Source organism: Triticum aestivum, chromosome 7B, assembly GCF_018294505.1.
Source record: "Triticum aestivum cultivar Chinese Spring chromosome 7B, IWGSC CS RefSeq v2.1, whole genome shotgun sequence".
In the NCBI taxonomy this organism is placed as follows: domain Eukaryota; kingdom Viridiplantae; phylum Streptophyta; class Magnoliopsida; order Poales; family Poaceae; genus Triticum; species Triticum aestivum.
Window position 1 is genome coordinate 743,263,920 of NC_057813.1, and position 10,874 is coordinate 743,274,793.

The 10,874-nt window shown below is 37.9% G+C and overlaps 1 protein-coding gene across 1 annotated transcript; it reads left to right on the forward strand.

The window, feature by feature from the left end:
• Positions 1-2,745: 2,745 nt before the first annotated feature.
• LOC123158709 (MADS-box transcription factor 23-like) lies at positions 2,746-9,183 on the forward strand. Its single transcript, XM_044576599.1, has 8 exons — positions 2,746-3,019; positions 6,482-6,557; positions 7,265-7,326; positions 7,881-7,980; positions 8,058-8,099; positions 8,198-8,281; positions 8,713-8,754; positions 9,037-9,183. Exons 1-8 carry the CDS (start codon positions 2,838-2,840, stop codon positions 9,181-9,183), a joined length of 735 nt encoding a protein of 244 aa, XP_044432534.1. The 5' UTR covers positions 2,746-2,837.
• The last annotated feature ends 1,691 nt before the right edge of the window (positions 9,184-10,874 follow it).

The following is a 10,874-nucleotide window of genomic DNA, read 5'->3' on the forward strand; positions in this document are numbered from 1 at the left end:
TGTCAGTTGCAAGTAAAGAAATAAAAACATAATACAAATAATGTGTCAAGCCAGATTCTAACCAAGAGCGTCACTCTTTGTAAATTTATATATTGCAAGTAGGATGCCTTAGCGCTTAAGCGATCCACAGCTGCCATGGATCAAAAGTCGTCGCTTCAGTCGAGATGCAGGTGTGCGATATACTACTATACTCCCTCCGTTTCTTTTTTCTTCGCATATAACATTTGCTTGAAATCAAACTAAGCAATATCAACATTCACAATACTAATACCAACATCTACAATACTAAAATTATAGAGTATGAAAATTAATTTCATAATGCATCTGATAATATTGATTTTGTATTGCGAATGTTCATATTTTTTAACATAAACTTAGTCAAACTTTACAAAGTTTAATGTTGACCAATTTTATACGCAGACTGAAAAGAAACGGAGGGAGAACAACAATATACCATACACGTACGGAGCAGCGTGATAAGCTATAGCTTACCCTCCTCGGTTGGCCCATGTTCTTTGATAAGCGCACACATATTTTTCTCCTCCCAGATCGTTTTCCAATTTCTTGATGCTAGAGTGAATGTGTATGAGCCTGTTTGTTTGACAAAAAAGAATAGGCATTTTCCTATTTCTAGAGAGCCTGGACCTGGGCGTCCCGACGTGTACTAGTAGCATCTTTGAATTGCTCGCGTCTCTCGGCGTCTCTGGACCGGCGCTTTCTTGCTCCTAGTTTTTTTGGTTGTTGTATTGTTTGCACGGGAACTGATGCACGGGTCTCCTGCCATCATGAGGCCTCCTAGTCGACTGCCAAAGCATCCTTCGTGCAAAAACAAGCAACTACGTCGAGTACCGATGACAGCTACTTAATAAGAACTAAAATTAATACAGATCACAATATACTCCCTCCGTCTTTTAAAGAGTGTACTTCCAACTTTGTTGGAGGGTCAAACTATCTTAAACTTTGACCGAATTTATGCAAAAATAAATCAATGTTTTTGAAACCAAATGGGCATACGATGAAAATATATTTTATCATGAATGTAAATCTACTCATTTGATGGTATAAATGTTGGTGTATCATTGTATAAATACGGTCAAACATAAAACAGTTTGACTTTTCAACAAAGTTGAAAGTACACTCTTTAAAGAGGGAGTAGGAAGCTTGGAAGACGGATGTACCATCTTGTCCTAGAACCATACATGTTGGAGGGATAATATTGGCCTACTTTCACCTGGCATGCGGTTAAGTTTTACGTTTCTTTCATAGCAGCACTGGCCGCGTGTATTCATGTACACACAGAGCTCGAAACAGCAAGACTTGCTGATTAAGTTAACATTTCTCAGATCTGCCGATAGGCTGTGAAAACGAATACAACACAAATGTGAAATTTACAAGGAGATAATACCAAGTTGAATTTTACTAAACACTTCATGTGTTTGGAAAGATTTTTTACGAAGTACTGTTCTGAGAATCGTGTAAGAACATAGAAAGTATCTAGTTTGTGTTTATGCACTAGTGCTACATAATCGGGCTTTGGAGGTAGTCTTCATGGTGGGTAACGTCGGATTATCCATCGACCTTGGTGGGCTCTGTTCGGCGGGTAGAGGAGGAGGTGGTGCCCCTGTCCGGTCAGATCCATGGCAACCGCGTAACCCTGCAGAAATGTCCGAGAACTCCACAGCAGAGCAACAACACAACCAACCACCAGGACGAGGAGAAGCAGTCGGCCCTGGTTTTTTCACATGTTCATCCGGTTTGCCGAGTGTTTACACGAGACGAAGCATTCTATTTTGCCGATTGCATGCACGCGACAAGTCATTTGCCACGTGACTACGGTGCCATCCGCTCTATTCGTTTGGGTTCTTATTTTTGCCGTGTATTGGGTTTCGACACTCGACAAATGAACTGCCAAGTGATTAACAATTTTTTTTGGCAAAGTCCATTTTGCCTGAAGTGTGTATACCGTATCCCTTTTGCAGATTGTAACACTCAGCAAATGAGTTACCGAGTGCATATGGGACTTCGCCGAGTACATTTGGTACTCGGCAAATAACCAGATCCTAGTAGTGGCTACAATGCCCGTTTCTATGGTAATGGATGAAGCTAAGATAATGTGAGAGAATCCAACGCAAAAGTTTTATTTTAGAGAATTGCAAGTTGTCTCTGTGAACATGTGCCGCATTCACGTATGTACCTAAGCAGGGAATATATACATTCTTTTTTGAAATTAGGAAACATTACATCGGAGTCAAAGATATAGTATTACCCTACAGAAGTGGATACTTTCTTGTTTCACCCCTGCTAGATCCTACATATACCTTATCAAGCTTCTTTTGCAGTTCTCTACATGCCATAGCCGTCCGTACAATATTTTAACGCATATAATAATATAGCATATGTCAGACATGTTGATCCAGATCTAACCTTTTATATTGTCTTTGTACTCGTCCGGAATCTTTTGCTTGTCCAGTAGAAAATGCAAAGTGGGAGCTAGCATGCCTACTTACAATGACGAGATAAAAGGAACTCAATAAACAGAAACGCCATCCAGACATCTGTTTTGTAAAAGGAGTAGGTCATGGCTAGTAGAAGAGGTAGTAGGTCCGTGCATGCGCGGGTTAGTTGTCATGGCACCAAGCGGTCATGGGGTATAATACTAGCTATAGGTACCAGTACATTCCAAACCAAACCACTCTTCTCCATACCGCTACTACCTCTCCCCTTTTCTCTCTCTCTCACCTAGTACGCAGGTAGATAGGCAAGATCTCTGGTCAGACGCCCGCCCGCGTGTTTGCTGCGACTTCACGAAGGCGTGATCTGAGATTCACAAAGGCGTGATGGTCCGCGGAAAGGCCGTGATCGAGAAGATCGAAAACCAGACAAGCCGACAGGTGACCTTCTCCAAGAGGAAGAGCAGATTGTTCAAGAAGGGCAAGGAACTGGGCGTTCTCTGTGATGCCCAGGTAGGGATCTTCATCTTCTCCAACACCGGACGCCTCTATGAGTACTCCAATTCCGGGTATGTGCACATATCTGCTTTCTCTTGTTCTCGCATATGGATTGATAATTATTCTGTGAATCTAATAGCAACATACAGATATTTTTTCAATTCATGTATTCAATCCGTTTAATTTTCCCTCTTACTGTTGAGTGCGTGCATCCATATGGTGGTCAAATTTTTGGAGATACAACATCTCTCTCTCTCTCTCTCTCTCTCTCTCTCTCTCTCTCTCTCTCTCTCTCTCTCTCTCTCTCTCTCTCTCTCTCTCTCTCTCGTGTGCAAATCCCAGTAAGCAGATCTTGGAAATCAACACACCTGGAAGTTTAATCAACTGGCAAGTTCATTTATGTCCATGCCGTCAAGTTCCTAGCCTTAATTCATTTCATATGAGATATGAGCTGCAGGTCTTTGCAGTATATAAATCCTCCGGAACAGTTCACATTCGACCTCGGTTAAGCATACTATTTCGAGTATACTTTTTTTGGGGGGGGGTGGGGGAGGGGGTGTTATTTCTGCATGCATGAGAGCACTGTGATCTATGACTTCTCCATGTTCACCACTCAAACCGTGAAATGCTGAAGAACACTGTGTTAATTGGAGCTTCAACTTCTTCCATTGAAATACAAAAACTTGTCTTGGTAAAAGTAAACAATATATATTGATCCACTACTGTCTCCTCCAACATATATATATTCAGGCAAGCAACATAGAGTATCTCAAAGATCAGACAAATGCAACTAGCTATACTGTCAACTGTCTTGTTTCTCTTGACATCATATTACGGTGCTAGGATGGCTTCCGCAGTTGCGAACATGAAAGAAAAATATATAATGGTAGAAGATACAGTCCCAAAATGAAAAAGCAAATACACTTAACCTAAAGAATATGCCAAATCTGTTTTCTTTAGCACAGGATATAAATAAATATATTTTCATTGGGTAGTACATGCAATTACAGCTTTTATTTTAACATGTTATCTATGGAAATAAATATAACCTAATTCGTTCAAGTGAAATCAAAAAATGCCTTCGCACTTTTTTCATATATAGATTCTCTGTCCGGTTCATTCCTACTACTAATGTTGTGAAATACACTAGTGTAAATAATAAGTTATTTGTAAATTAGAAAATTATGTCATACACGTGCATATATCACCATGAGTACACCAAACACATGAAAATTTGTCGCCTAACAATGAATCTTCGAGTCATTGTTCATGGTTAAGCTCGCATGTGTTAAGTATGAGCACTTGGAGATTACCCTTCATTGGTGGAAACATGACTCCACATTTGACTGGGATCAGGATGATGCATGATATGAGGAGTACTCTCTCTGTTCCAAATTATCTAAAGTCTAAGGTTTGTCATAAGTCACACTTCTTCATGTTTTGCAAAATATATATAATATATGCTTTTAGCTGTGCATAGGAGTAATACAAACTATACAATGTTGCCAAGATAGTTTTTCCGACAAAGGGTACATTTTATTGACTCAAAATGAAGCATCAAGAGGATACACCCATCCTCTGCATAACTAGGATGCACATACCCAACACCAACAAACACACAATGAAACATGATGGCATTGAAAAAAAGTCATACAAGACCAAAATTACGCCTAGCCGGGAAACGACCAAAAAATCCAAAGCAAGCAGAAAAACAATTGGCAAACTACATCAATGATCATATTCTCACAGACGATCTCTTGACATCACAAGGACAACGAGAACAGTTCCCCAGTAGCAACAACTTTAGGAAGGTAATGATGTACAAGCGCCACCATCACCCTATCCAACCACCGAACGCCGAATCTTAGGTTTTTCAATCTAAAGATCTAAATCCGAGCAATGACTTCAACAACGTAATGACGCAACAACATCGTTGTTGCTAGGTATAACCAACTAGGTTCATACCTAGAGCTTTTATCCTGGAGCTTGAGACTGGGTACTCGAGAAGCAGCACCAAATTGCAGTCTTCATTGTTGTCACCACCAAATCCCATGATCCAATCAGCAACATGTTACCAGGGTCTTTACGTGATGCCACTCAAGCAAAAAGAACTTGCATGCACAAGCGTGAACTCTAGCCACGACATTGCATGTGTGATGGGGATTGACGAGGGAGGAAGATCATCGGCCCCTCCAGTATCCCTATTCGAGACCCTCCAGGAATCCCGTACGGCCGTCCTTCTATATGGTCCTTACATGTGGCATAAGAACCTATGGAAAAACTTAATTAGTCATTATTTCCTTGTCCTAAGATCCAAGACCCTCCGAGCCATCGTGACCATCGCCTAACAACGCAGGAGCACATCATTAGCCTTGTATCCAAGCAGAAAAATACCATGTTGGGACACAACAAGCCACTGTTGCCACCCGCGTACCTGTAGAGACTATCATGGCCACACACATCTCACTCAAAATTCGATGTCTAGGCTAGAAATGCCATCACCGCCGTTGCACAACCATACCCTCTTCCTCATCCACCATCCATAGATTTCATGTCAAGTTGAAGGATAAGAAAGTGGGACCTCCCTCCGCCACCTTCCTCGACTAGTATCAGGGCTTAGCTCGTCCACTAGTCACTAAAAATGGCAAGGGGAATGGATGACAAGGAGGAGGTAGGAGGCTGTCGAAGCGCTGGCTAGGAAGGGAGATCGGGGTGGAGGCAGAAATTGTTCTGGTTGAAGATGATTGATTAGCCACGACTTCTTTATACTGAGCATTTATAAAGATTTCTCATGTTAGCAATTTTAAAAACTTTTTGTTGTCAATTTCAAATCGTTCATCAGAATGACGCAAAGCATATATCATGGGAAATACCTTTATTAAATATGAACTTCGATATATAACACTTTCATAAATTCCTTATGGTTAACAAGAAATTGTAGAAACACCAATTAAGTCCCTACATACTGAACTGGACAGGTTGTAGAGTAGATATTTTTATGACCCATAAAATACTTGCCAAGTAGTTGTTCAATGTATAGGAAAATGATCCTATACTATTAGGAGTATGTATATCCACATTTATACGCCATTTACATGGCTCAGTTATGCATTTTTCTCATTTTTAATACATTGCATCAATAATTACTCACACTCAAAAGTGAGTTCTATGAAAATTTTCATTTGAGTGCATATGTTCATGTAATTCGCATTTATACTATTTTTGTACATAAAATAAATATATTGTGAAAACTAAGGCTATATACCTTTTTCTTCATAGTACTATCGTGGTATCTTAGAAGAATTAATATGGAATATTGAGAATACCAACTATCTATAATAGATTCATTGATGGTGTGTATGAAATGTAGTAGTACATAAATCGAGACATATAATTTACTCACACTGACACATGTATGCCTCACTGACGGATACTCTACTCACTCGCAAGAAATTTCAGTAAGCATGACGTTATTATCTATTTTGTGTACTATTTTTTTTTGAGATTATAGCATGGTCTCCCTTCTTTACCAGAATGAAACCCTTAATTGAAAGATACCAGGCTGTTAAAGATGGTCAAAAACTCCTAAGTGCAAGTGCTGAAGCTAAGGTATGACTTCCACCGTAGTTCTCAGTGACTTTTCATACTATCATATCTTCCAAACCATGGATTCTGTTCTTCTTCAGATATTTCATACTTTCAAGGTTGTAAATGTACATATTCAGCACCACACTATGTACGGGCATAACATGATGTTTTACCCTTTACCCATGGCTAAGTCACCTATTGATTGTAATGGGCTCTTTTGCACCCTAGTATCATTGGGCAATAACCACCAAAACACCAACAATCATCTAATTGGAAAATGCAAGTTTAAACTCTATAGCCTAGAGGGGGGGTTTGGGAAGAAGAGGTTATGCGGGTGAGCGTGATGAGTAGGGGGTAGCATGTTACCGGGGACTTACCGCTAATTGTATGAATTGAATTTATATGTGTGGGGGTGTACTACTAGGTTATCAGGCATATGAGCCTCTTGGCACTACAGATGGGTTGCTTAATCACGTCTTGATATCTAGCTATCACATATATACGGACCTTATAAAAACCCTTGGGTGATGTTAAAATTTATTAAAAAAATACATCAATACCTATTTGACATGGTCAGTTTCACAAAAATAACATTCTATTATGATGAGGTCCATAATCATTATTCTCCATTGGCGATGACCTGTCAGAGATAGCCCAGTATTTCTAAACAATTCATATTTCATATTCTACAGTGTGCATTAACTTTTTTTGTGAATGTACATTAACAGTTTTGGCAAGCGGAAAGTGCTCGCCTGGAGCAGCAACTACGTACCTTGCAAGAGAATCATCGGTATGACTGATATACAACCAAATGTAGAACCTTGAATATGTTTGTATTCTCTCAGCTAAAAAAGGGCCAATTTCTCTTATTCTCATGGAGATACTTTAATTTTATTATTATCCTGGATTCTTGGTCTATGTACACCTTCTTTTAGTTTCTTGATGACTTGCTATATGGTTTGCATCGGTCACAAAAATACACATAAGTGAGCAAAATGTATTAAAACAAAATACCACATAGTTATGTGTGTTTTCGAAACAAAGTAAAAAACTGACCTATACAAGTTGTCACCGAAAGCATGTATATAAGTAGTGCAACATCGACACCTTACATTTTAAAACATACACGTTAGTAAGATGAAATTTTGAATAGAAGTTCACAAGCACCCCCCCACACACACACACACTCATTTCATCATGATTGGCAAAAGTTACACTTGGTACCCATATTGAACAACTTGTAAAAGATAAAGTAAAATCCTGTAATTAGATTATGATATATATATATATATATATATGTATATATATATATATATATATGTGTACCTTACTAAGCCACTGCAGGCAGTTGCTAGGACAACATCTATCTGGTTTATCTTTTGAAGACTTGAAGCATTTACAAAATCATCTAGAAACGAGCTTGTATAACATTCAACTAACTAAGGTAATACATATTTGTCGTTCTCATCTTCTGGGTTCATGCATCTAAAGTGTCACTAACTATATTAATCGTTATTCCAGGACAAATTTATTGGCGATGAAATGCAAGAGTTAAACATGAATGTTAGTGCCTAGTCTGTCAATTATTATGATTGTACTGCATACCAGCATATTACAGTTTGGTGTTCGTTTTATGTCATTTCATAAACTTTCAACTGCAGGAAAGCCTCATGCGTCAGGAAAATATAGAGCTACATAGGAAATTAAACATCGTTCATCAAGAGAATACGGAATTACAAAACAAGGTGCACATACTTGATTACAAACATTCTTGTTAAGGGCACTAGTCATCAACCCCTGGTGAAATTACAAAAACATAGATTATGTTTACATTGTATATGAACTATATATGTATTAAAGCATAGGAATTTATAGGAATAAACTTCAAGGAGTCATGTTTCAAGAAAACCCATTACCTTCCGGCTCACAAAATAAACTACCCAGGGCTTCCCAACTTTTGCATACTAATGGGACATGAACAAAGTGGCGGCCTCTCTATGGTAGAAAATAATTATTCTATTAGCAATGACATTTGAAAAAATGTATTAACTGTCTTTCATAACTTTCATAACTAACATGAGAATCATTTCATAATTCATGATTTTAAAATCTAACCCATATTTTTTTGGTGCGCCATTTCATAGTTAATATCTTATGATTTGTAATTTTTTTACAGTTAACATTCAAAGCTCGAAAAGAGTTTTTCCCAGCTGAGATGGTACCTAATATAAAAATGTATTTTAAATGGAAGTGTACAATATTTATTCTCTTATTAATGTGAACTTATCGACCACATATTTTGCTTTGTATTAAGTCGCAATATGGGCCATACACTGTGAATTGCTAGCATAGCAATGGATAAGATTTCTTGAATTTGTAATTAATGTGGAGGATTGAAACTCTTATGATTCCATGGCTATATATTTTGTGTGTATAATTATTGTCTATCGTAGATATATAATTTCGCGTCTAATGTTGTTATGATGTTTCCATTTTTCAGTTAAATGATCAAGGAGCAGTGAACATGGGAATCACAAGTCCTTTTACCAAGTGCAACATTACTGCTCCAACGGACAAAAATTCAGTTCGCCTGGATTCATGCCACGCAGATTGGGATGATGAACCAGAATCGTCCACCTTCTGGTGAACTATATTTTCTTAACTTGTCTTTATTTGCGTATGAATTATTAAGCCTACGTTAGGGTACACACGTGTAGGAGCTAACATTATTTGCATCATTCCCTCAATGCAGCATACTATCACTATCCGGAGACTGGCTCCGACATGCGTTGCTCGAAGTATCCAACACAAGGACCGTCAGTAGATATATCAACCGAATTAGACTAAGTCTCCCATATAAGGGTACGTTGAAGATCAAATTCTGTGTAAATCAAGTGCTAGTTGTTGTTTCTCCACTAAGTATGTTCCCAAGAATTGTATGCATAATTAGATTTACCATTGTGAGATTTTGAATTTCTTTCATGTATTTTTTTCCTTGTAGTCCATGTAACTAAGAAAGCAACAAGCTAGATATTTGTTGTATATCTTGGACATATATAAGTAAACTTTCATTATAGTCATGAATAGAATACAATACAATACATGTGTATGCACAAATATATCCCAGTCTTTTCATTGCAGATAAGCACACCCTATGTTTCTTTCAACATCAATGCAAAACTATAACAAACTTTAAGTTGTTGGTGTGTACATACTGAGGTGTTGAAAGCATTCATTGTAAGAAAGAAAATCAAAGAAGAAGGTACTATTCTGGAATATGAGAGTCGAGAGTCTCTGGAAGAACACTTCTGAGCAAAAAATTGTGGTAGATTACAATAATTTCCCTTATCTAGTAGCAACTTGGGAGTCGTAATCTTTCTATGAGAAATAGTCTACAAACAAGAAATGGTGATACTGTGAGAGGAAAGGTAACATTGCTAATGTGGGTGATCAAGCTACCAATGCGCCATAGGACATCTAGAGTTCACAAAGCATGAATAAGTAACTGAAAGTAATTTTAATTCCGAATTCAATATACACGGGGTGGGACAATGAAATTAACACAAGTATTCATTCTTTCCAAGACTAGGTAACCCAAGTTTCTATGGGTGGCTAGTTTTGTCAGTTGGTTTGCCAAATGCCCCTATTACCTTCACGAGGTGAATGAATCGTGCTTCATGGCAGTTGATGGAAAAAAATGTTCTGGTGTACTTCGATGATATCTTTTCCTATAGCAAGATTTTAGATGAAGATGTCATTCTTGTTGCTAAACTTTTCCATGTGCTTCATAAATAAAAGCTCTATACAAAAGTTCTGCACCAAGAAGCTTGTTTTGTTGGTAAATATTATATCTTCTCATACCACCAAATAAGGTGAAGCTAAAATCTTCAGGATTCAGTGTCGGACAAACCCCATTCAAGTGCCTAATTCTTCTTGGGTTAGCCGACATTTATCCTTTGTTATTAAGTGATTTTAGTGCCATCATCTAACCACTTATTAACGGCCTCACTAAAATGAATGTGCCATTGATGTGGATTAAATCCCAAGATCATATTTTCTAACAATTAAGGAAACACTTAACCAAAGCACCCCTTACTTGCCTTACAAGATTTAACTAAAAAACTTGAGATTGACTGTGTGGTGCTAATGTAATCGGTCTATGTGGTGGTTTAATGCAAAAGTTAGGCATGTATCATACCATAGTGAAACATGCCATTGCTCAAATGAATCACCCCATTTATGATATATAATGGTGTCCTTGTGCACATGCATGAATTTTGACAATGTTTTCTTTGGACAGAGTAATTTCTTACACTTTCAAATCATGAGTGGTTAAAG

Coding starts and splice junctions, on each gene's coding strand:
- LOC123158709 (XM_044576599.1), top strand. CDS start 2,838: ATGGTCCGCGGAAAGGCCGTGATCGAGAAGATCGAAAACCAGACAAGC. Junction 8,100..8,197: donor TGCAAGAGTTAAACATGAAT/GTTAGTGCCTAG, acceptor TTTCAACTGCAG/GAAAGCCTCATGCGTCAGGA. Junction 8,755..9,036: donor AGTTTTTCCCAGCTGAGATG/GTACCTAATATA, acceptor TCCATTTTTCAG/TTAAATGATCAAGGAGCAGT.